Source organism: Alosa alosa, chromosome 13 (assembly GCF_017589495.1).
Source record: "Alosa alosa isolate M-15738 ecotype Scorff River chromosome 13, AALO_Geno_1.1, whole genome shotgun sequence".
In the NCBI taxonomy this organism is placed as follows: Eukaryota; Metazoa; Chordata; class Actinopteri; order Clupeiformes; family Clupeidae; genus Alosa; species Alosa alosa.
The window spans coordinates 5,260,712-5,288,407 of record NC_063201.1 but is presented as its reverse complement, the minus strand read 5'-3'; the positions used below and the strand labels follow the sequence as shown (position 1 = coordinate 5,288,407).

General features: G+C 39.3%; 1 protein-coding gene across 1 annotated transcript; it reads right to left on the bottom strand.

Moving 5' to 3' along the window:
• Positions 1–15,397: 15,397 nt before the first annotated feature.
• LOC125305706 (E3 ubiquitin-protein ligase NEURL3-like) lies at positions 15,398–18,994 on the bottom strand. The gene is made up of 4 exons (XM_048260616.1): positions 18,922–18,994; positions 16,113–16,616; positions 15,829–16,005; positions 15,398–15,721 (listed from the first exon to the last, which is right to left on the bottom strand). Exons 1-4 carry the CDS (start codon positions 18,935–18,937, stop codon positions 15,573–15,575), a joined length of 846 nt encoding a protein of 281 aa, XP_048116573.1. The 5' UTR covers positions 18,938–18,994; the 3' UTR covers positions 15,398–15,572.
• Between the last annotated feature and the right edge of the window lie 8,702 nt (positions 18,995–27,696).

The window sequence follows — 27,696 nt, the reverse complement described above, 5'->3', positions numbered from 1 at the left end:
TATTAAAGGTCAGTAGTGGGAACTACGGCTGCCATCGCGATTTCCTTTTAAAAGTATCTTATCAAGAAGAGATCAATTATCAACAATGACAAGCCAGCTGGCAACCTGCCACGCTCCCTCCCTCTGCACACTCAAGTGTTCCCAATTAAATGGAGTAGCATAACGTAGTTAGATCTGCTGCAATGGAGATACTATGCATCTCGATGTAACAAGCTGTTTTGACATTGACATTGTAAACGTTCTCTAAGAAAAGAGTAAAGCAGTTTGCAGTAGCCTAAAGTTAACTACAACTTCGTCTATCACTGGAAAAAAAATAGAGAGCGGCCTATGATAACCTAATTAAATGCTTGGCGGGCCGGATTAAAGTGTGTGGCGGGATGGATCTATGATAAACTAATAAATTCTTGGCGGGCCGGATTAAAGTGTGTGGCGGGATGGATCTATGATAAACTAATAAATGCTTGGCGGGCCGGATTAAAGTGGGTGGCGGGCCGTAGTTTGGACCCCTGGTCTGAAACAATGGTGAAAATGGCATATTAAAATAACACATTTTTATATATAAATATATATAGCAGATAAACTAGCAGATAAAAATATATGCGCAGATAAAACTATTTGTGTGAATACAAATGTCTGAAGCATTTGGTTTTCTTTTGTGTATTTTTCGCCAAAAGCATTTGCTTTTCAGGGCCCCAGTTTTGCCAAAAATGATTTTTTCTTGCTTTTTATTTTGCACTGCTTTACTGCTCACTCTCACACTAATCATGTGCCACATCAGACATATCAGCATTGCAAGTACATTCTTGTAGATACAGTGCATATCATTTGGTTTTGGTTTTGTTTTTTATCAGGAGAGGGTACAATTTTATGTTTCACTTTTGGTCATCAAAGAGTAGGCTAGAGCATCAACGGCAGTTGATAAACTTACTAAAAACACTCAGGTAAAGTGTTAACCATGCATGTGACATCACGTGACATGCTATTTTTAGGCTTTAGGAATAGCTTATGTGGCCGTTTACACCCGGGTGTATATGTTGATGGTTTACAGTTTGGTTCTTAGCAGACGATTGATTCTGGTCAAAGCGATAACATGGCTAGCAGAGACACGCATCGCTAATAACCGGCTTACCCTACAGTAGGCTACACATATTGCACATGCATATCCTCTTTATGTGATATGTGTCACGTGTGATTGGACTGGCCTTGCGATGATGGAATCTACAGGAGACAGTGTTGATGTTTCAAAAAGGCAGCGATTTATTTTACCTTGGCAGCAGGTAACGCCAGTCAGGAGACAATCATTTTCAAATCCATCACTTAACTTCCAAATGTATCAAAAACGAACTTCAATAATCTTATTCAATCAAAGGACTCACTTCTGGCATTCAGAGTGTTAGGTCTCAGCATCAGTTGCTTACCTCAGACCATTCCTCATTCTGCCTTAGCCATATTCTCACCAGAGAATTTAACTCCCCAAACCATTGCACAGTTCAACAATAAATCATCTATACATTCTGTAGGCTATAGCAAGATCTTGGTAACACTGTACTTGACGGGTGAGTTCATAACACATTCATAGCAGCTGTCATAAACTGCACATAAATAATTCATGACTGTTTCATGAGACATGACTCAACATTTATAGCCTACCAAACCTTTCATGAATGTGGAAGACAGAACAATGACAACTTGTCAAAGTAAAAATCCAACAATCTCAAAGCAGCATTGCCGTTTTTGTTCCAAACCTCTTACCTGATCACGTCACATCTGAGTCAATGGGCTACTCCAGTGCCAAAAAGACAGAACATGGTCAAGCAAATAATTTTTGTTTCATAAAAATGTATTTGTTTTATGATGTAACCTTTGCAGATGATTTCTCATCTTTTGCTACTGGGAATGTCTAACCGTTCCAGGTTACACAAATACAGGTCAGCTGAATGTAGGCTAGTTTACCTCCCAGTGTTAAACTCAGTGATTACGAATACTTCACAACTTGTATAGTAAAGTGACATTTGATGTAGGCTTCATAAGATATTCATGAAATATTTACAAAGGCTGGAGAGATGAAATTAATGGTATCCAGGTTACACAAATACGGGTCAGCTGAATGTAGGCTAGTTTACCTTTGCGATTGTTGGACTTTATTTTGACAAGTTGTCGTCGTTCTGTCTTCCACATTCATTAAATGTTTGGTATGAATGTTGAGTCATGTCTCATGAAATAGTCATGAATGCTTTATGTGCAGTTCATGACAGCTGCTATGAATGTGTTATGAACTCACCCTTCAAGTAAAGTGTTACCAAGATCTTCAACTACATTCAATACAATAAATCACACGGTTCCATCGCAGGCAATCATATTACATTATTCCATAACACAATACATAGCATAAATTACAGGAAGCTCCAAACATCCCTCTTATCCTACACACTTCCTCATCTAAGACGTCACACCCAACAAACTTTAAATGTCCCTCGTGACTCTCCGCCAGGTCCTTACAGCGGTTTGAAATGTATCATATAAATGAATTGCATGTTGTATAATTCCTCAAAGGCCATGATTTGCAATGCATAATGATAATGAAACGGAAATGATAATGAAACAGAAATGTATAATCATAATGAAACAAAGATGTATATTCTCTGCATGGTGTAAGGTGTACTTATTATAGTCATGAATGATTTATGATTAATGAGCAATTTATGAAAAAAAGTTTCAATGAAATGAATTGGGTCTTTCTAGAAACAACTGATTTTGGGAAGAGGGATGTGGTGAAGTTTCCTGCAAGATAAGAAAGCAGCTTCCCCACCCAGCTTCAAAACCAGGTGTACACGCTACCACATAGGGAACGGCAAGTATAGGCCACTTTAAGGGCCACCTCTTGTTGCCCTCTCTGTGTCTGCCAGTGATATAGAACCTTGCACAAGAACCTTACAACAGTTAGAGAAGGTTAGCTAGCATGACATCAATCATGACACCATAGTTTGTTACAACCTTGGTCGGAGCGAGAGAGAAGCAGTCATTTTTGATGATGATGTTGTGAATGTGATGTGTGGTTTGTTTGACTGGAAGAATTTCCTTGAATTTCCCCTTGGGGATCAATAAAGTATCTATCTATCTATCTATCTATATCTAAGACGAGCAGTTTGGTCTTAGAGAGGTTTAGTTAGGGTCCCTCCGTCAAATAACACGGGTTATGCTAACAGGGCCCTTCAATCATATACTGTACCATGGGTTATGTTATTCACCCCTGATATCTGAATGGGCCCCCTTAGTAAAATAACACAGGTTACATTATGTGTGATAACCATGCTTTGTAATTGGCATCTTTTTTCAGAAGTCATCATTTAAGGGGTTATTTTTCCCCAGGAGCCAGTTGCTCATAATCTGTCCGTGCTTTGGAACACTGTCATTTAGGGGGAGCATAGAAGACACTCCATAATGGCTCCCTTTTCCAATAGAAGAGCACACATATGGGGAACGGCAACTATAGGCCATTTTAATATTGTTATATTATATTAAAATATTGTTCTAGCTAGCTAATATGAATGACGACAGCCACAAACTATAACTTTAATGACATGAAGATCGATATCATTGGGGATCACTGGAGAGAGTCAAAAGCTTCAGATTCCTGGGTATAAACATCAGTGAGGATCTGAGCTGGACTGGTCACAAAGACAGCTAGACAGTGGATCTTCTTTCTGCGCCGTCTGCGGAAATTTGGAATTGACAAAATACAAAATATTGACCAACTTTTACCGCTGTACAATAGAGAGCATTCTGACTGGTGGCATAACAACATGGTATGGTAACAGGTAACAGCACTGCCCAGGATCGAAAATCGCTACAAAGAGTTGTCAGATCAGCACAGCACATTACAAGGACTGAGTTACCATCCATCCAGGACCTCTACAGCCAGAGCTGCAGAAAAAAGGCCAAGCGTATAGTTTCTGACCCCAGTCATCGCCCTCCTGCCTTCTGGCAGACGATACAAGAGCATAAAGACACGTACCAGCAGATACAGGTATAGTTTCTACCCGCATAGTCAAGCTATAGTGAAAGACAGGTATAAAGTTATAGCGACAGTGTCTCATACATTAAGTAGATGAGTAGGCTAGTAGAAGATGAACATGAAACCGAATTACCATTCAGGGCATGAAAAACGGAAGAAACGTCAGGAGAATGAACAGCGGGAACAGCAGTCGGGTAAACAATTGCGTTCATGTCACATGCATCATCTCCAGCGCGTGTTGCTGGCCTAGCCTAGGCCTACCTAACAGGGAAGTGAATCCCCTGATCTGTCTGCGGCTTGCTTACCAGCCTTTCCCAGTCACAGTAGGCCTACTTCGCAAAGTTGTGAAATATAAGAGCATAGTCTGATTTTTTTAATGTGGGCGACTGGCTACATTTTTGAAAAAAAAAAAAAAAAACGTTCTAATAACGTGCGTCTCGGGATAAAACTAGCAGTTTTTCAGCAGAAACATGCGTGGACCCGTCTAAACTAATGGGTGATTTCACTCTTCCCATACATTTTTAAAATAACTAAATTGTTTTACAATATTTCAGTCAAGCTTTAGTTATAAATAGCCTACAACTGAACGTATGCAAAATGGAAAGTAGCCTAACTTTGATTCGCTGCATGGACAATAGATGCACATCGTAAATTAGGCATATGAGGTATTAAAATGATTGTTTAAAATAGTCTACGTTTGAAAAAATATTGAAATAATATATAAGAGAATCAGGAGAGCCAGTTCATAGCCTATGTTTTTGGTAAGTAGTACAGACACACAGGTGAAGAGTCAATCGGCTACTACAACCAGATCCTTACAAAAAATAACTGCATTAGGCTACTTCAAGTGTCAAACTGCAGATTTCTGAGTATGAAAACCTCAGTTTGGAGAAAATATTTGCAGCTCTTATGCAGGGAATGCAGTATTTTAGACGCAAAAAACTGCATTATACTGCATAGTGTAGGCTACTTTACTACAGAAATGCAGTATTTTGGACATGAAAATACTATACTGCACTGTAGGCTACTTTGAAAAAACTGCAGTTCTTTTTTGCAAGGGGATATACAGCAAGCATCAAAAGCATCAAACAGCCCAGACCTTTTATGGAAAAACACTATATTTGGTAACTTCCATAGACATCCAAAATGAGGTGGGATGATTGAATTGGGAGCACTGAGATGTCAGATGATACTGTAAAAAAATGGTTACATTTTGGCGCCCAGAGTTCAGGTTGGGTGGCCCCTTAGCAGGATTTTGCTTAGGGCCCCATGGAGGTCTGAACTGGCACTGCCCGCAAGTCATCAGGATGCTGAACCGTCCTTGGAAATCCCCACATAATACGGCACTTAGTTTTTGGATTTTGTTTTACCCTCTTCCTCCTTCTCCCTCCAACCTATTTTTTATAGTATTTTTTTTAATTCATTCTTGAAGTTGAATGGACTCTTGAGCACAACAATTTCAATGCTGATAAATGCTTATTTATCAGTACATGATAATAAACTTGAACTTGAAGTTTATCAAGTGTCGCTGATAGTCTACTCTTTGATGACCAAAAGTGAACCTTAAAATTGTACCCCCTCCTCATAAACACACACACACACACGCACAAAAAAAAATATATGTTGCAATGTTGTAAAATGTCTGCTGTGGCACATGATTAGATAGATAGATAGATACTTTATTGATCCCCAAGGGGAAATTCAAGGTCAGACAACACACACACCTTCACTAACAGCAGAAAAAGTCATTAAAAGTATATAATATAAAAACACAACTAAGCAATAAGGACAGTAGAAGATAAAGAATATACTAAATATACTAAAATACAAATTATACTAACTAACACGTAATCTAAATCAATTCTAAAAACAGTATCCACATAGTGGTGATTAATCAATCAAGAGGCGCTTGCAATGACTGAGAAAGGGACTGAGCCTGTGATTCTTTGTGCATAGTAAGGTAAGGTAAGGTGCTCTGTGTGAGTGAGTGTCATGGTGATAGTGCAAATGAGTAACTCCAACAGTGCAACAGTGCAAGAATAAAGTCTATATATCTATATATGTATAACTATTTTAAGAAAAGGTATAAGTGTGGCCACAGTTCGGCTGTGGCATGGAGGGAGGGGTTATGCATATGTGCTAATGTGCTAATATAGCACGCAAACAGTGAGGCAGAAAGACAGTGGTAAAAAGTGGCTAGTGGACAGACAGTATCCAAACATGGAGGGGGTGAAGAGGCAGACAGACTATGCAGAGAAGTCTATCTCTCCTCTTCACTTAAGTGAAGCATTGAACAGTTCAATGGCCCTGGGGACAAATGACTTCCTCAGTCTGTCAGTTGTGCAAGGCAGTGAGCAAAGTCTCCAGCTGATCAGGCTCTTCTGCTTAACAATAGTGCTGTGGAGTGGGTGACACTCATTGTCCAAGATGTTGGTCAGTTTGTTCAGGGTCCTTTTGTCAGATATTGAAGTAATGCACTCCAGTTCAGCTGTGAGAGTGAGCAGTAAAGCAGGGCAAAATAAAAAGCAAGAAAAATTCATTTTCTGCCAAACTGGGGTAAATGACAGTGTTCCAAAGCATGGACGGATTATGAGCAGCTGGGCTCTTGGAAAAAAACGCTGAAAAAAAACCCCTTAAATGATGACTTCTGGTGAGTTTCATGGAAGGAAATGGACAGATTGAGACTCAGAAATAACCATCAACAGATTCTGGACACCTTGCTGAGTTTTTTTTCCAGTGTAGTTGTTGTTCCTGAAAAATTTTATATCAATTAATTATGATTTTTTTTAATTTTGTTTTCCTAGTTTGACTATCGCTCTAAAATTAACTTTAGAGAAAAGGGAAGTGAAAGGAGATTTAGATGAAACAGATGACTGCAAGAATGCTGAATGAATCTTTCAGCATTAGAGTATTAACGTATTCTAATCAGTTAGGGTATTGCTGGATGATTGTAACCCGTGGTTAGCCAAGTTATTATCTGTTTTACCATATACTATAAAATATACTGTAAAAGTGATACTGGATCATGAGCACGTGTCTTGGTTTCATTTTCATCACGTTTCATCACGTGTCGTATCACTTAGTCTGCAACTGGGCTCCTGGAAAAAAACGTTGAAAAATAACCCCTTAAATGATGACTTCTGGTGAGTTTCATGGAAAGAAATGGACAGATTGAGACTTAGAAATACCCATCAACAGATTCCGGACACCTTGCTGTAAAAAAAGATGCATGGTTATCACACATAACATAACCTGTGTTATTTTACTGAGGGGCCCCATTCAGATATCATGAGTGAATATAACCCAATGTATATGATTGAAGGGCCCTGTTAAGACATATCACATAACAACACCGGCGTTATTTGACTGAGGGGCCCCATTCAGATATCAGGTGTGGAGAAAAAAGTAGCAACTCACACAGAGGCTTGGGATTCAGGACCCCTGGACCTGGGCCAAGTAGGCCCTTTCACTGATCCATCCCTGTTTCAATGGGTGTCTTTTCCACAGAATACTGTGTATTGTACTACTACATGTGACTACATGTGTAATCTCATCTGCCATGTTTTCATTTCTCAATGGGCGTAAGGCCAGGGCATTTGGTGTTACAATAATAACATAAGCAGTCAAGTCATTGTATTGTGTATTGTTTATGATTTATACTTCTGTTCAAAATGATTGCATGGCATAGCAGAGACATGCATCGAGGTGGCCATACAGTAGCTAATGCTATTTACATCAAGCACACAGATATACATACAGTGCATATATGCATATCTGTGCATACAATGCATGCAGAAACATGTCCCTGTTATGACTTTTGATATAAAAGCAAATATGAAATCCTGTCTTTGATGTTACTGTAGGCCAAACTACATTCTCTTGGGTTGCAGTTAATTGAATTTCTACTAAGGTCCTGGGATCAATAAAGGTGCATCTCATAGTCATTCACACTTTTTGTAGGCTACATGTGAGCTACCTGCTACAAGAATTTCCTGAGTTGGAGCATGCTATGCTTCACAACTAAGATGTATAAAAAAAATATCGCTTGTTGTAGACATTAACAACAAATAGTGTATACTTTGGATGATGATAACAAGTGCACATATTCTTTAAAGAAAAATCTGAGGCATGAGGTTTCTAAGTTAAAAAAGCCTTTAGTCTCACATGGCTATTCTTTTAAAACCATGTGTAGGCATTTCAGCATTACAGTCTATTAGAGCATGACAAAATGATTGCCTTCCTTCCACATTTCAACAGGTGATCACATGACTATGAACAGGTAAATGCGAAAGGATGGCATGTTCTAGTGGCCTAACTGTAGTGTGTTCTAGTGGCCTAACTGCAGTGTGTTCTAATGGCCTAACTGCAGTGTGTTCTAGTGGCCTAACTGCAGTGTGTATAGTGGCCTAACTGCAGTGTGTTCTAGTGGTCTAATTGCAGTGTGTTCAGAAAGCAACTACTTAGGTAGTTGCTTTCTTATCTTGCTACAGGTAGGAACCTTCACCACACCCTTCCTAAAGTAAATTGTTTTTAGAAAGTCCCAATTGATTTCATTGAAACCTTTCATAAATTGCTCATTACTCAGTATATGTTACACCAATACAGGTGTTTCTGTTTCACTTTGACTTGTTGTTGAATAGATAAAAACATTGTAAATCATGGCCTTGAACCTTATCATCACTCAGTCCATATAACAAGGAGTGTACAGGAAGTGAAGGGGCTGCTGTGCCATCTTGACAGTGGAGGTGATGTTTATATTCTCACAAGCAAGTACAGTCACAATTCATGTAACAAAAGAGAAATTAGCTCCGTACTTCACCCTGTATACCAAGCGGCTTTAGGCATGACATCTTCTGTTGGCTTACCACGTGTATTCCTACCACAGTCCCTGTCTTATTTATATAGCTGTCAATCAACCTCGGGTGCATAATAACCTGCCAAATTGCACTTATAAGAAAAGAAAGATCATAAGGTTACACTGTACTTGAAGGTTTATATATAAAAGTGACATGACGCTGTCATAAATTTGTCATAAACATGATAAACAAGTCATAGACATTTATGACATGACACTTCCGTCACTGGCTTCTGTCAAGTGTCATTCGCTTTTTGTCATGACAGGTTAGGGTTAGGGTTATGACAGTGTCATGTAACTCTTATGTAGAAACCTAAAGTAAAGTGTTACCGATCATAATCATTCTTACATGTGAGAGCATGAGTGGAAGAACACTGAAAATCAGGACTCTAGTCAAGGACAGAGACAATGCACCTGCGAGGGGGAGAAAATCCCACCTTAAGTGTAGTTCATATCCTTATCCCATGGGGCTAAATGTCTATAGGCTGAAACAATGCTGAAAATGGCATATTAAAATAACACATTTTTATATTTAAATATACAGTATATAGCAGATAAACTAGCAGATAAGAATATATGTGCATATAAAAACTATTTGTGTGAATACAAATGTCTGAAGCATTTGGTTTTCTTTTGTTTATTTTTCTAGAGCCTAAAGCATTTGCGTTTCAGGGCCCCAGTTTTGCCAAAAATGTTTTTTTCTTGCTTTTTATTTTGCCCTGCTTTACTGCTCACTCTCACACTAATCATGTGCCACATCAGACATATCAGCATTGCAAGTACATTCTTGCAGATACAGTGCATATCATTTGGTTTTCTTTTTATCAGGAGAGGGTACAATTTTAAGTTTCACTTTTGGTCATCAAAGAGTAGAGCATCAATGGCAGTTGATAAACTTAGCTTACACTCACTGAGATAAAGTTTTAACCATCTTCTTTATGTGATATGTGTCACGTGTGATTGGACTGGCCTTGCGGTGATGGAATCTACAGGAGACAGTGTTGATGTTTCAAAAAGGCAGCGATTTATTTTACCTTGGCAGCAGGTAACGCCAGTCAGGAGACAATAATCCATCACTAAACTTCCAAATGTATCAAAAACGTACTTCAATAATCTTATTCAATCAAAGGACTCACTATCGCTCTAAAATTAACTTTAGAGAAAAGGGAGGTGAAAGGAGATTTAGATGAAACAGATGACTGCAAGAATGCTGAATGAATCTTTCAGCATTAGAGTATTAAAGTATTCCAGTCAGTTAGGGTATTGCTGAATGATTGTAACCCGTGGTCAGCCAAGTTATTATCTGTTTTACCATATACTATAAAATATACTGTAAAAGTGATACTGGATCATGAGCACGTGTCTTGGTTTCATTTTCATCACGTTTCATCACGTGTCGTATCACTTAGTCTGCAACTGGGCTCCTGGAAAAAAAACGTTGAAAAATAACCCCTTAAATGATGACTTCTGGTGAGTTTCATGGAAAGAAATGGACAGATTGAAACTTAGGAATAACCATCAACAGATTCAGGACATCTTACTGTGAAAAAAGAGGCATGGTTATCACACATAACATACAGTAACCTGTGTTAGTTTACCAATTCAGATATCAGTTGTAAATATAACCCATGGTAAATGATTGAAGGGCCCTGTTAAGACATATCACATAACAACACCGGCGTTATTTGACTGAGGGACCCCATTCAGATATCAGGCATGGAGAAAAAAGTAGCAACTCACACAGAGGCTTGGGATTCAGGACCCCTGGACCTGGGCCAAGTAGGCCCTTTCAGTGATCCATCCCTGTTTCAATGGGTGTCTTTTCCACAGAATACTCTGTATTGTACTACTGTACAGGTGACTATATGCGTAATCTCATCTGCACATGTTTATTATTTCTCAATGGGCACAAGGCCAGGGCATTTAGTGTTACAATAATAACATGAACAGTCAAGTCATTGTATTGTGTATTGTTTATGATTGATACTTCTGTTTAAAGTGATTGCATGGCATAGCAGAGACATGCATCGAGGTGGCCATACAGTAGCTAATGCTATTTTCTGCAGGCACACAGATACAGTAGAATACAGTGCATGCATATCTGTGCATACAATGCATGCAGAAATCATATATTCCTGTTATGACTTTTGATATAAAAGCAAATATGAAATCCTGTCTTTGACGTTACTGTAGGCCGAACTACATTCCCTTGGGTTGCAGTTAATTGATCAATTCATTTCTACTAATGTCCTGGGATCAATAAAGGTACATCTAGTCATTCACACCTAGTAGGCTGCATGTCAGCTACCTGCTACAAGGATTTCCTGAGTTGTAGCATGCTTTGCTTCACAACTAAGATTTGCAAACTTGCTTTCAGCCACACCAATGAGCATGGCTCGTGTAGATTGGTTTTAAAGCTACTTAGGTAGCTGCTTTCTTATCTTGCTACAGGAACCTTCACCACACCCCTTTTCCTAAAGCCAATTGATTTCATTGAATCCTTTCATAAATTGCTCATTACTCAGTATATGTTACACCAATACAGGCCAATGCAAGTGTTTCTGTTTCACTTTGACTTGTTGTTGAATAGATAAAAACATTGTAAATCATGGCCTTGAACCTTATCATCATTCAGATCATATAACAAGGAGTGCACAGGAAGTGAAGGGGCTGCTGTGCCATCTTGACAGTGGAAGTGGTGTTTATAGTCTTACAAGCAAGTACAGTCACAATTCATGAAAATTAGAATGAATCTCTCATAAAGAGATAATGGTCTCGGCGCAGATCTTGGCTTATCTCTGACATGTATGCTTGGATGAAGGAAAGGAAAACAACCCCCAACTAAACCTCTCTGAGACCAAACTGCATATTAGTGCATATTAACCTTCCAAATTGCACTTACAAGAAAAGAAAGATCATAAGGTTACACTTTACCTGAAGGTTTATATATAAAAGTGACATACCGTAACACTGTCATAAATGTGTCATAAACATGATAAACAAGTCATAGACATTTATGACATGACGCTTCTGTCACTGGCTTCTTTCAAGTGTCATTCGCTTTTTGTCATGACAGGTTACGGTTAGGGTTATGACAGTGTCATGTCACTCTTATGTAGAAACCTAAAGTGTTACCGATCATAATCATTCTTACATGTGAGAGCATGAGTGGAAGAACACTGAAAATCAGGACTCTAGTCAAGAACAGAGACAATGCACCTGCGAGGAGGAGAAAATCCCACATTAACTGTAGTTCATATCCTTATCCCAGGGGGCTAAATGTCTATATGCTGAAACAATGGTGAAAAGGGCATATTAAAATAATATGATAATATGAAAAGAAAAAAATCATTTTTGGCAAAACTGGGGCCCTGAAACACAATTCTTTTAGGCTCTAGAAAAATAAACAAAAGAAAACCAAATGCTTCAGACATTTGTATTCACACAAATAGTTTTATCTGCGCATATATTTTTATCTGCTAGTTTATCTGCTATATATATATTTAAATAGAAAAATGTGTTATTTTAATATGCCCTTTTCACCATTGTTTCAGCATATAGACATTTAGCCCCCTGGGATAAGGATACAGAACTACAGTTAATGTGGGATTTTCTCCTCCTCGCAGGTGCATTGTCTCTGTCCTTGAGTAGAGTCCTGATTCACAGTACCTGTTCTTCCACTCAGGCTCTTACATGTAGGAATGATCTTTTCTTATAAGTGCAATTTGGAAAAGTTTGATTGACAGCTCTTGCTGCAGGGACTGCGGTGGTTTCCAGGAATACACGTGGTAAGCCAAGCAGGGTAAAGTATGGCCTGATTTCTCTTAGTGCAAAGCAGGAACACCGGACGACAGACGCAACAGTTAGAGAAGGTTAGCTTGACATCAATCATGACACCATACTGTAGTTTGTTACAACCTTGGTCGGAGCGAGAGAGAAGCAGTCATTTTTGATGATGATGTTGTGAATGTGATGTGTGGTTTGTTTGACTGGAAGAATTTCCTTGAATTTCCCCTTGGGGATCAATAAAGTATCTATCTATCTATCTATCTATCTATCTAAGACGAGCAGTTTGGTCTTAGAGAGGTTTAGTTAGGGTCCCTCCGTCAAATAACACGGGTTATGCTAAGTGATATGTCATAACAGGGCCCTTCAACCATATACTGTACCATGAGTTATGTTATTCACCCCTGATTTCTGAATGGGCCCCCTTAGTAAAATAACACAGGTTACATTATGTGTGATAACCATGCTTTGTAATTGGCATCTTTTTCAGAAGTCATAATTTAAGGGGTTATTTTCCCCCAGGAGCCCAGTTGCTCATAATCTGTCCGTGCTTTGGAACACTGTCATTTAGGGGGAGCATAGTGGACACTCCATAATGGCTCCCTTTTCCAATGGAAGAGCACACATATGGGGAACGGCAACTATAGGCCATTTTAAGGGGCACCTGCCCTCTCTGAGTTCACCAGTGATACAGAACCTTGCATAACTGCCTAGTAGTGTGATTTGCCCCATAGCAAGGGCAGTCATTGTATTGTTGGATAAACTACCAAAATAAACTACCAGAGTAAAGGGCCGTTCACACCAAGAACGAGAACTATAATGATAACAACAAACAAAAATATTGTTCTACAGTAGCTAATATGAATGATGACATGCACACATAAACTATAACTGTGATGACATGAAGATCGATATCATTGGGGATCACTTTCAGAGCGATTTCAGACCCACAAAAAAAAGCTGACGCCCAATCAGAATGTATCAAAGTTTAGCCATCACATTCATCAGCACAAGGAGAGATTATCCTTATCAGTCAATGTGGATGCTTTTATTGTTATGCTTATCGTTATCTTATTGTTGCTGGTGTGAACGGCCCTTAGTAAGAAGAGTTGGGAAAATTATACAAAAGCACAGCTGAACTGCAAACTATTTTTTCCACCAGTTATTTTATTGTTATGCGTATCGTTATCTGTATACAGTAGTTGTTGTTCCTGAAGTGATTTTATATCAATTCATTATAATTTTTTTTATTATTTTTTTCTAGTTTGACTATCGCTCTAAAATTAACTTTAGAGAAAAGGGAGGTGAAAGGAGATTTAGATGAAACAGATGACTGCAAGAATGCTGAATGAATCTTTCAGCATTAGAGTATTAAAGTATTCCAGTCAGTTAGGGTATTGCTGGATGATTGTAACCTGTGGTCAGCCAAGTTATTATCTGTTTTACCATATACTATAAAATATACTGTAAAAGTGATACTGGATCATGAGCACGTGTCTTGGTTTCATTTTCATCACGTTTCATCACGTGTCGTATCACTTAGTCTGCAACTGGGCTCCTGGAAAAAAAACATTGAAAAATAACCCCTTAAATGCTGGTGAGTTTCGTGAGTAGCTGATTGTCGTTTAAATGGTGCTGGGTGGCTCACTCTGTCATCTGAGCAGCCACACATGGACAGTATGAGTCTGTTCCCAAATCTGGACATGAAACTGAATATGAGTATGACACAGTAAAGGTTTTTTCAGTGACATATATGAATATAGTGTAGGATGAAAATAAAGTAGGAGTCAAACGCAAAAAGAAGAGTTTTTTTCAGACTTTTTTCATCTTTCTTTTGGATGTGTTGTTCCATGCAAATGCGAAAATGTATGTAGATAAAAGTAATTTTCACTACAAGAATTGTTGGTAACACTTTACTTGACAGTATTGACATACTGTAAGAGTGACATGACACTGTCATGAACACATGACACATGAACCCTAACCCAAAACCTTAGTAAAGTGTAACCGAATTGTTTATGTCATGTTATGAAACTGCCCACTTGCTGCCCACTGCATACGCTGGCAGATTGCTGGCTAATATTATGAGGTGGTTTATGTCAATAAGCCTACGCCTATATCATAGTAGCTACATTGCAATATTAACAATGTAATGATGCGACTTCCGAGAAAGCTCTTGTCAGTGGCAAGACCTACAAATCAGGTAAGTATTTACAAGTCAGATAAGATAAGACGTATTACTTGGTTATGTTTATAGTAGTCTATGCTTTTCTTTCGTTTTATACGTTTCTTAGAAAAACTGTCGCTGTGATTTTCATAAAAATTGGTAGAAGGTTGTATCATGTGCTAATGAGCAACTCGTTCAAATTTGGAGCAAATGCAAAATCATGGAATAGAAAAATCATGGTTAAAACAAAAAGGCTTGAAATATTTCACTTTATATGTAATAAATCTAGATCATATGAAAGTTTCACTTTTTGAAATTACGGGGAGAAATGGATTGTCAGAGCATTCACACTGCTAACAGAAATAAAAAAATCTCTGTATTTGCATCTTTGTATTGGCCTCTCTGTCTCATTTTCTGTCTCTCTGAACAACCATAGCCCAAGGGACATATTTTGTATGTCATGATTTATTCATTAAATAAATATATCCACAGATATAGACTATCACAAATTACATATTATTCACATATTATTTACAAGTAATGAAATAGGATATTTACAAAGTAACAGTTCACACTTGAAAACACTTCTTCCTCAAGGGAGTCCTGAAAATGCTGTACAATGAAACAACATGCATTACTGCTTGAGGTATGGTGGGGTATGCTATTATCTTCCAAATGTGCCTGGACTGAAATCAGTCAATGTCCTTATGGGTTTTTGTGTAAGTTGCCAGCTCCACATTCAGAAAATTCTAGATAATCTGCCGACACAGTGGACATGTGCCGAACTCTGCAAACACCCTGTTAGCACAGGGGAGGCACAGGCAGCGATGTCCACAGCGGAGGGCCAGACAAGCTTCATGGTCCAGACACACCGCACACAAGTCCTCCTGCCTGCACCCTGGAACATGAAAGAGGAGCTATGTTAGACCAATGCCTGATTCATGGTTTGTATAGTGTACTAGAAAAGCATACAAGTTGCTGCCTGTTGAATGATTTGATACCAACCCAATGTCAAAGAACTGGCATTGTTGCTTTGGGCCTCTTGATGCTGTTTCTTCTTCTTTTGAGTCACCTCAATCCTTTTCTTTAACTCAGGTGGATTATCTTCATATCCACATTTAAATGTGCTACGAGGTATGGGGCAGGATTTTTTAATAACCAGAGAAGTTCGCCTGACAGAACCTGGAAAGTAGAGACATAACTAAGATCAATCAATGACAGTTAGAAACACTGGTTTCAATTGGTCCATAGGGAAGAAATGGCATCAATATACATGTTCATCAACTCACCAAGTAAAAGCACCGTAGTTGACTGGCCATAGACATCAATAATAGCCCAGAGAGGCTGAGAGAGGTCCAAATCAGTCTGATTACAGTCGAATGTTCCAGTGGATGTCTTGTAACACAGATTTCCAGTCGGATCCATCCAGAAGGTGATCATGGTACCAGGTGGGCAGTACCTCTGAGGCACTTGCATAACCCCGTATCCAAGCTTGTCTGTGAGGTCAGGAATGGCCATGGGTGGAAGTGGTCCAGCAGCAGGGCGTACATTAGTGAAGCCGATTCGCACACCGCCATCCCAGGCTAGAAGACTGCGCTCCACCCGGAACTGGACCTTCTCCCTGGGCTTCACTGGGCGACTGCTGAACACCAGGCCGTCCCTGAAGGTCTCCAAGTCTCTCGAGGCCCTGCAGGTCCCATGGCTGAGGGTGATCTTCTTACCCACGGCCCCAGGGTGGAAGGTCAGAGGACCCAGGCAGGTGAGTCCACAGACATGGGTGTCCTTGGTCGTTTCTAGTCATTGAGAAAAATAAATATTTAACATAAAGGAGATAAGAGATGACAATTCCCAAAGCTCTCTTACCACTGAGACCCAAATCAAGCAACAGTATGTTGGCAACAAAAACAGGTAAAGTCCTACTCCTACTAACCTAAATGGTTTAGTTTTGATTGTAATGTCATCAGGTGTGCCCTGACCTTATCTTAACCTTTTGCTGTGTAGGAACTGGAGATCATTTTTCCTTTGATACTATCCTGCTCTAGCTCTGTGGTGTGAGGAGCCTGTGTTGTCTAAACAGTTCCCTGTTGTTTGCTCCCTATCCCAAACACTCTTCTGTTGCCACTATCAAGCTTCCAATCACATTGGCCAAGAAAATGTTATATGTAACCATGTAAGGTGATCATGTAACCTTTACAATCTAAGAACTCTGATTTATAATGCTCCCTCCTCAAAAAAAAATCACAATTAAATTTGAGATCAAGGTTGAATTAAACTGCACTTGGTTACAAAAGAGGCCGAACAAGAGAATGTGTCTTCATGCATGCCTCATTGCATAAGTATTTTTTTGGGGAAATCCAGTCACTATTACTGTAAGCTGTCAAACCTGATGGCTACCATTTGAACTACCTTTTCACAATCTGGCAATGGTTACTGGCCTTGGGCCAGAGGAAACTTCAATGATACAACTGTCACTGCCTCAACAGACATGGGGGGTCCTTGGCCCATGCTGCTTGATGAGAAAAAACAATAATTTCAAAGAAAATCAAATGAGAGATGAGCATGAAACTCTGTTGCAACTGATTAAAGAAAAACAACAATATCTTAGCAGCAAATAAAGGGTCTTCCAACTGATTAGTTTTGTCTGTATGTAATGTCATCAGGTGTGTATCTCTCTCCCTTCTTATCAAAGCTGTTGTTGTGGGGACCTGGAGATATTCTAGTCTGGGTTTTCCCATGCTCCTTACGCGCGCAATTTTATTCACGCTGTTAGGCAGCCTGGATTCCATGGACTTCGTTTTCACCTCAACGAAGGAACCAATCACAGAACGGAGGGAGGGCAGCAAGACGATGACGACACACCAAAGCCATTATGAGCTATGTACAGACGCATTTGATAGACATTCTTAGTGCCCAATCAACCAAAACCACATTTCAAAGACGAGAAAATTAATGTCTAGTTCCCAGACCCCATCTCAATGAGATGAGGTTTGACGTTAGCCAGGCTAGAGATATTCTGGTCTTTCCATATATTCTTCTCTGCTCAGAAACACTATGTTGTCAGCCCTTGCACCGTTTTGTCAACATGTCCAATTGTCCATATATCCGATCACATTGGCTAAAAGGGGTTACATCATGTAACATATCTATGAGCCCTGACCCTGTGTACTCTCTCCTCAGATGTTTACATTTGAAATTAAACTTCAATGGAATTTCATCATCTAAATACTGTTAATGTACATCAGTTTAAAACACAAAGAATTATTCTGTGTTTCCCATCAAACTGTGTTATTTTACAATACTATTATTTGAGAAATCCACTGATTAGCTGCCATTCCCCATTTCTACTTCCCTGTCACATTCTTACACATTCCTTGCATAGGGCCGGTGCTTCAACATAGCAATGCTGTGTGATTGCCAACTGTCTACTATTACCTTTTTAGAAGTTACAGCCCTTGACATAGCCTACACACTGGGGCTACAAGCTAGTTCCATGTTAAGAATCTGTATGACTAATAGTGGATTTGACCCAAAAACATGAGATCTGATTTCTTGCCAAAGAGTTAGTGCTTTTCTAAAATTGAATCTTCTTGCATGTTAGCTTCAATGGAGCTTCATTTGCAATATAAGAAAAGTATAAGTAAGTATATAAGTATATATACTCTTTTGATCCCGTGAGGGAAATTTGGTCTCTGCTTTTATCCCAATCCGTGAATTAGTGAAACACACAGCACACACACAGTGAGGTGAAGCACACACTAATCCCGGCGCAGTGAGCTGCCTGCATCAACAGCGGCGCTCGGGGAGCAGTGAGGGGTTAGGTGCCTTGCTCAAGGGCACTTCAGCCGTTTTCTACTGGTCGGGGTTTGAACCGGCAACCCTCCGGTTACAGGTCCGAAGTGCTAACCAGTAGGCCACGGCTGCCAAATCTTATCACCTGTGGAGATCAACTGCAGAGCTGGTTTGAGTCACGAGATGGACTGCAGTTTAAATGGTGCTGGGTGGGTGAGCAGCCACACATGGACAAGACGAGTCTGTTCCCAATACATGAAACTGAAAATGAGTATTGAAGTTTTTTCAAAGAAAAGTACAAATTCTTACCTTTAGGCCTACCCATGGTCTTCTCTTATCCAGTATGCCATAAAATACTTGAAGTCATCTGAGATTGTTTCAGACCCAAATACGCGTTTGAGATCATGTGCTTTTTATTTCTGTTTCTGAGTGAGTGCCAGTGGCTGTGTGGAGTACAGTTTGTAAACATAATATTTGTGGGAGAGGCTGGGAGGGACTGTTGAGACATGTGATTCGTCCAGAAGTAAACCTTTTGCATGTCTAGTTTTTTTTTACTTCATGTCTCCCAGTGTTCTAATAAGTATAAGTAAGTATAAGTATAAGTATATATACTCTGTTGATTGAATTTGTATTGTATTACTTAAACCAAAACTCTGTCTTTTAAAGTAGTAAAATTGCATTTTTGCATTGACAACAAATCAATCATCTAGATAGACTCAATCTTCAGGAAATGTACCAATAGTACATATACTGTAAAGTACTTTGTGAGATTGCAACTCAGATCACAAAACTCCTACAAACTTAGACATTTAAACTAGTGTGACAAACAACATGTGTGGTTGAGTCTAAGACAATGATTTATCTATAGACAGAGCTATACTCTGTTACTGTACTGTAGATGATAGCACCAGACTCAGTGAAATGCTACAAAGCATGGGGGGTATATAAACCCGTCATATCACCTGTGCAAATCAACTGCAGAGCTGGTTTGAGTCACGAGATGGACTGCAGTTTAAATTGTGCTGGGTGGCTCACTCTGTCATCTGAGCAGCCACACATGGACAAGACGAGTCTGTTCCCAATACATGAAACTGAAGTTTGACATGAGTATTGAAGTTTTTTCAAAGATGTAACTGAATCTGGTCAAGCATTAAATCTTCACGTTAACATTTGATCCTCCTGATTGCATTGAAAACTAGGATCCAACCACAAAAAGCAGACAGACATTTTTTTTATTTTTCAACTTTCTTTTGGGTGCTCCATGCAAGGTCTTACAAATGCAAAAATCTGTATATAGTTATCCTTTACCAACCCCATGACCAGGGATGTCACTTGAAAGACAGGGGGGACTTGTGCATGCATAGAGCGTGCCAAAAAAATAATCTCACCTTAAAAGGGCTTCAATGAATTTGTAGCTACACTTTGAGGCCTAGGCTATTTTCAGTGTAATTTTTCTTTTAAGATCATTGTAAGGGCCATCTGTTATACTAGGTTATATAGTTTTCAAGACAGCAAAGGCTCCCATATCTAAGAAAGTATGATGTGATCATGCTTGTAATAATAATATATAATACAAAATGCTAAATTATTTCTATAGTTATTTTTTGAGAGGGGTTACAGCACGTCATCACTGTGATTTAAAAATACACATGTGCACCAACATTGTGATGATCATGAGACTTCTGAGAAAGCTCTTGCCAGTGGCATGACCTGCAAATCAGGTAAATATTTACCTTAGGTCAATGATAAGATAAGATTCATTACTTCTGCCGCATAGGTTATGTTTTAAGGTTTGTTTTTTTAGAAAAACTGTCACTCAACAATGTCCGTTTCACATCACATTTGGAGATAGGGCATTTATCTTGGCAGTCTGCATTTTCCGAGTGCCATCCTAGTTGCTGATATAATCAGAAACAGAACAAAACAGTAGCACAGTGGTAATCGGAAGAATCAGTGATCTTTAAAAAATATTTTTTAAAAGGATTTTGCTGTTTGTTTTCTTGGCTGTGCACTCCAACATCCTGGACTGTGCAATCACAGCCCCTCACTCTCACTCCCCATGGCCCTTCCCCTTAGCCCTGGAGTAATGTGGTAACAACCATGATGACCTGACATTATGAGATACATATGAGATGGGTACAGACTGCTGAAGATTTAACATGAGTGGCCGCAACAAAGTGCTCTAAGTGATTTTGGGGAACGTCACATACAAACAAAACATAGAGCTAGCTCGCTACTCCATCCCCCTCCCTCCCGTGCAATTGAAACTCTCCTAAACACGCAACTCGGTAATTGGTTGTTTTTGTTGCCGTTTTTGGAGTCTGGACTGACCACAGAGACCGCATTTTTTTTAATGGAGTTTACAAACGGAAGTTCGGGAGGAGCGTGACGGAATTTGCCACGCCTCCTTCTTTAATCAGTCAGGTTATTTATTTGCAGTCTACCTGTCACAGCATCGGTGTTACTCCGCTTTCATTGGATAGTCGACAAAATAAAGTGAAGTGCAAGTGGATCTGTACCGTAAGGCTTCTACAGAGAATGTCTAATAAGGGGAGAACTGCCGCGGGCCATCCTATATCATTGAAATGTATAGTCTGGAATCGAAACATTCACCTCGCTTAATCCAAGGGGCGGGCAGAGAATTGTCTTTCAAACTGCCTAGGCATGCAATAGGCCAGCGCTACAACCATATCCGTATCCGGTCGGCAAAACGGCAAATATATCCTTCTTCGAAAGGAATTACTTAAGTGCATTGTGTTGCTCAACTTTCAAAGAAAAGCACAAGTCCAACTCCTCCAAAGTTGACGCCAACGCCGATTCAAACAACCGCTCTTCGTTAGTCATAGCCACCTTCCTTGTTGTTCACCGTCACAGGACTGTCGTTATCCTGTTAAGCCCGCCTTAAGACTCTACAACAAAATAGAGCGCTATGATTGGATGAAGTCCACGGCGTCAGCCAATAGAAATCCCTATGGTTTGATACTAGACGTACAGGCTGAGCAAATGAATTTGCCGCCGCTAGGGTGCGTCTAGATTTCTAGGCTAGAGAACTGCCACTCTCGGAAAACTTCCGGTTTCTGAACTGGTTGCAGTTCCTTCTGTGGTTCCACATGAGGGCGCTCGTCCACGAGTGCAGAATGCATGGAGGTCTATGGAGCTGTACCCCTCAAAATCCACTTTTCTCGGGATATAATTTTTTTTCAAGTAATTTGAGTATTGTATCCGAAAGGGGAGGCAAAGAAAATACACTTGGTTGAGTATTATATTTTTCTTACTTAGTCACTTAATTGTTCTTAAAAGCCTTTCAAATGTGTCAATGACGTCATTCATTAGCACAATGCTAGCGTGTTATGTGCAACAACGACCCAACCTGTAAGAAATCAAAAGGACATACTCGTTCATTTAACTTTTGACCTATAACCCATGTTGAAGTTATACAAACTACAATCAAATCTGAGATTTGTCAACGACAATCAGGTGAAAGAGACAATTTTAGCCGTCTAGCTCCATTGACTCCCATTCATTCTGCACTCATGGCGATCGCCCCCAGTGGAACTCTGGTGGAACTGCATCCAAAATTCGGTACAATGGGACTTAATACCAAAAATTGTTAAGGCGGAGCAAGATACTTCGTCGTAGTTCATGTCTATGGGCGCGAAATGGGGATCGAATCCTGTCTGCATGAAGAGGCATGTCGATGACGTATTGACGAGTGTACGTTGCAACCGGCCAACAGCTAGCCTGGCTAGCGCCACCACTTCTCAATGAGACGTGGTCTGGAAACCAAACGTTCATTTTCTCGTATTTGAAAAAAATGCCCAGATCCGTTTATTGGGCCCCGGGATGTCTATCAAATGCGCCTGTGCATAGCTCATCATCGTCTTGCTTTCCCCCCTGTTCTGTGATTGGTTCCCTATCTCAGGCGAAAATTTGCTCCATGGTCTCCAGGCTGCCTTAGCAGCGTGAATCAAATCGCGCGCAAGGCAGCATGGGAACACCCAGGCTAGCCAACAGCAGCTGCATAAATAACCGGCGCACACCTGATATAAGGTCGATTTTCTCCAGACTGGAATGCTTAAAAATGCTAAAAATGTACCTGAAATGTTCAGAAGGGTATGAGGATCATGAAAACGTGCCCGAAATTCACATTCCTAACTCTATAGAACCAAGACCTTAGCATATGTGGTGAAATTCTGAGCTATGCCCATAGACTTCAATGGAGCAGTCGCTGCCTCTGCTCTGCATAAAGGGGGATTTTGACCCCCCCTCGTGCGATCCGGGTTCCCGGGAGTGGCTCCTGATGAAATATCTTGCTCCGCCTTAACAATCTTTGTTAATACGGAGTGGCAAGGCTCTCCGTAGACGGGCTCTGGCCTCTACATACTCGACGCACCCGACCGGTAGCGCCACAATGTGACGTCAAAATAACGTAGATCTCTTTTGGCCGGGTAGCACACGGTAGGCACCACTCTATTTTTTTCAGCTGAGCGCGACAAACCGGAAACCGGAAGATGAGACGAGAGTTGCAACACATGGAATTAAGAGGAAAGAATTGAAACGATTTATTTTCAAACGATATCTACTAAGACCTGAACAAAATCTCTTTCCACTTCAGGAAATTACACAAACTCAGCCAGCTGCTAGCTAGCTAGCCAGCTAACTAAACTGTTTAAATTATTACAATTTCCCTCGGGATGACTAAAGTATCTATCTATCTATCTATCTATATATCTATCTACCTGTGCACGCACCTTGGAAACTAGATGATAATTATGATGGTAGTTGTCTGAAGTCTGAATTTCCATCACAGAGGCTAGCTGTTTCTTACTGCAGCTTCTTCTACTGTGTAACGTAGTTAGCGTTAGTCTTTTCTTATTGGGACATTAGAGGTGGGTGAAGCACTCTGGAAAGTACTCTCTGGAAAGTACAATATAGTGAAGTATGCACTGTGACTGCATGCCAAACCAATAAGCCTGCCTCTGTGGTGTCACATTGAAGGTTTGGTATCATGCCACATAGTATACGATTATATATAATCTCCAAGCTGGTTGTTTGTTGCAAACAGGTTCGTTGTCTTTCTGCTCCAATGCTTCCAGACGACACATTTCGAAACAAGACTTGTAAACACCTCGGGGAATATAGGACTTTCGGTTTACACACGTGTTTACAGTACACAATGACCTTGACGGGACATACACTCTTAAAACTAATGTGTTATCCCTATGTGGACACAGAAATGTGTTAAAAAACAACACAAGTTGTGTTGTTTTCAACTCAAGTTGTGTTATTTTCAACACATGTTGTGTAAGAAATAAAAAAGGAAATAACAAACCTTGTTGTCACTATCTGAACCTTGTTGTCACTATCTGGACACAGAGATGTGTTACAAAAACAATGCAAGTTGTGTTGTTTTCAACTCAAGTTGTGTTATTTTCAACACATGTTGTGTAAGAAATAAAAAAGGAAATAACAAACCTTGTTGTCACTATCTGGACACAGAGATGTGTTAAAAAACAATGCAAGTTGTGTTGTTTTCAACTCAAGTTGTGTTATTTTCAACACATGTTGTGTAAGAAATAAAAAAGGAAATAACAAACCTTGTTGTCACTATCTGGACACAGAAATGTGTTAAAAAACAACACAAGTTGTGTTGTTTTCAACTCAAGTTGTGTTATTTTCAACACATGTTGTGTAAGAAATAAAAAAGGAAATAACAAACCTTGTTGTCACTATCTGGACACAGAGATGTGTTAAAAACAATGCAAGTTGTGTTGTTTTCAACTCAAGTTGTGTTATTTTCAACACATGTTGTGTAAGAAATAAAAAAGGAAATAACAAACCTTGTTGTCACTATCTGGACACAGAGATGTGTTAAAAACAATGCAAGTTGTGTTGTTTTCAACACATTCGTTTTAAGAGTGTACAGTCATTAAAATGTGACTTTGTCTTGCATAGGGCCTATTGACTTACTATCACATCATAAACAGCACACCCATAAACACATCGTAATAAGTGTAGTGTGTTGTAGTGTAATGATGAATTAAAAAACCTCCTTTCTCCCTCAACTGTTTAGCCTATTCATCTGATCTGTCATCTGACTTTTTTAATGTAACACAATCCAAATGGTGCAAACTTTTTGTTGCATTCGCAGCTAAATTGCAGCTTTTGTTCAGCTTGTATGTAGTCCATTCCACCAGTGTCTTGCATTGCTTTTAGTTTTGTTTTTCTTGCAAAGTTGACACACTCTGCAACTCTGGTGCTGTAAATCCTGTTGGCTTGATTTCCCAGAAAATATTTGTATTCCTATTCAGATATGTGTCAAGTAGGTCAAGCATGTGTGCATGTCTTTATGTCATGTGTGTATGTTTCCATGTGTCTGACAGCATGTCTTTATGTCATGTATGTATGTTTCCATGTGTCTGACAGCATGTCTTTATGTCATGTATGTATGTTTCCATGTGTCTGACAGCATGTCTTTATGTCATGTATGTATGTCTCCATGTCATGTCTGACAGTGTCTGACATGTCTTTATGTCATGTCATGTATGTATGTTTCCACGTGTCTGACAGCATGTCTTTATGTCATGTGTGTATGTTTCCATGTGTCTGACAGCATGTCTTTATGTCATGTATGTATGTTTCCACGTGTCTGACAGCATGTCTTTATGTCATGTATGTATGTTTCCACGTGTCTGACAGCATGTCTTTATGTCATGTATGTATGTTTCCATCTGACAGCATGTCTTTATGTCATGTATGTATGTTTCCATGTGTCTGACAGCATGTCTTTATGTCATGTATGTATGTTTCCATGTGTCTGACAGCATGTCTTTATGTCAGCATGTCTTTATGTCATGTATGTATGTTTCCATGTGTCTGACAGCATGTCTTTATGTCATGTATGTATGTTTCCATGTGTCTGACAGCATGTCTTTATGTCATGTATGTATGTTTCCATGTGTCTGACAGCATGTCTTTATGTCATGTATGTATGTTCCATGTGTCTGACAGCATGTCTTTATGTCATGTATGTATGTTTCCATGTGTCTGACAGCGTGTCTTTATGTCATGTATGTATGTTTCCACGTGTCTGACAGCATGTCTTTATGTCATGTGTGTATGTTTCCATGTGTCTGACAGCATGTCTTTATGTCATGTGTGTATGTTTCCATGTGTCTGACAGCATGTCTTTATGTCATTTGTATGTTTCCATGTCACAGCATGTCTTTTATGTCATGTATGTATGTTTCCACGTGTCTGACAGCATGTCTTTATGTCATGTATGTATGTTTCCACGTGTCTGACAGCATGTCTTTATGTCATGTATGTATGTTTCCATGTGTCTGACAGCATGTCTTTATGTCATGTGTGTATGTTGTCTGACAGCATGTCTTTATGTCATGTATGTATGTTGTCTGACAGCATGTCTTTATGTCATGTATGTATGTTGTCTGACAGCTTGTCTATAACTCTGTTTTTGTTTTTATTGTGCCAATTCATCCAGGAGAGGAAAGGAAAACAAATAAACAAGTTCCTGAGACTTTACTTTGAAGTTGTTGCTATAATTCCAGAAAGATTTCAATAACTGATCCAAACCGACGGCGCAACAGATAATATATCCACTTCCAAAAAGCAGCACATTTTTACATTCAGAGCTCATGTCAGCATCAGCAGATCAATGCAATGTAGTGGGTTTTATTGCCATATAAATGTAGCAACCTTTGTTTGAATCTGATTAAATGTTTGTTAAAGACAAACAGCTGTAGACTCATATGAAGACCCATAGACCATTAGACACAGTAAGAATGACTTTCTGTTTCATTTCGACTACATAGGTGTTGAAAACACATTTCAAATCATGACCTTAGAAGAATTATGCACCACACAATTTCTCCTCCACATAAATCTAATAATTGATGTAGAATTTAACAAAAGTAAATAATACACATCCAGTAGCCATTGTTTTTTTTTTTTTTTTTTTATTTTTTTTTTTGTAAATGTGAAAAAATGTGATTTTAAGAGAATTCCTCCATGCACATATTTCAAAACAGAGACATATGGATATTGTGGTTGTGGATATTGCTCAGAGAGTTATTTGTTGCTCCTGCTATTAAGTTATTAGCCTAGTAAGGGATAATGTATAGAACGCCGGTCATTATGGGGAAAATAAGTCCCGACAGGGCGAACCGGACCCCGACGCGCCAGCGGAGGGGTCTTGTTTCGCCCTGAAGGGACTTATATATACATAGTAAAAATGAGGGACTTGAATATACATAGTAAAAATGAGTTTCCAGAGGATTGGAAGATACAGTAGGTTCAAAGTCTATACTAAAAACAAATAACTGGATTTTCTTGATTTTATTGTGTACATCGGTTGCACATGAATGAAATGTCTAGAATTAGTCCAGCATTTATCTTTCGGTTTACAAACTTGATTCATGCTGTGATTAGCCAATTTGATAAAGTACTTCAAATAAAATTGTTTAGGTTTAGTTTACATCCACATTCTGGTCTAACCATAACCTTCATTTGCCGTTCAGTACTTGCTTCACATTGATCTTACATGATTCTGTTGGATAAATCCATTGTTGTGGCAAAACATGTCAGTTACACGTAATAACATTGTGCTTGAGAAAAAAAACATGAGTTTGATTAATTTCATGTTTTGTGGTTCAGTAACTGTGACTTTTTGATCAGTCATTGTACCCGGGTCATGTGACCCTCTACTTGTAGGTGATAATGTGAGGTTTAGGGAGCGGACCTGAAAAAGCAGGCAAGCAAAATGCATTGTTTGCTTTCAACAATAAGACCATGTGTAAAATATTCCAGTGTGTGATTACTTTGACCCACCAGCAGCACGACCTGTAGCTGTTGCTCTGAGTTCTATCATTGTTAAGCTTTGTCAAAGTATTGTATTTAGGCCTACTGAACCATAAAGTAGGCCTAAATTATTTTTTAAAAAATTAGGGTTTCATGGAGGTGAACTGTTCTGCAAAACCATTCAAAATCTTTTTTTGTCCAAAATGCCAAAAAGTAGGATAAAATAAAAGCAAACACGAGAATCTGCCTAGGCATCTGGAAAAT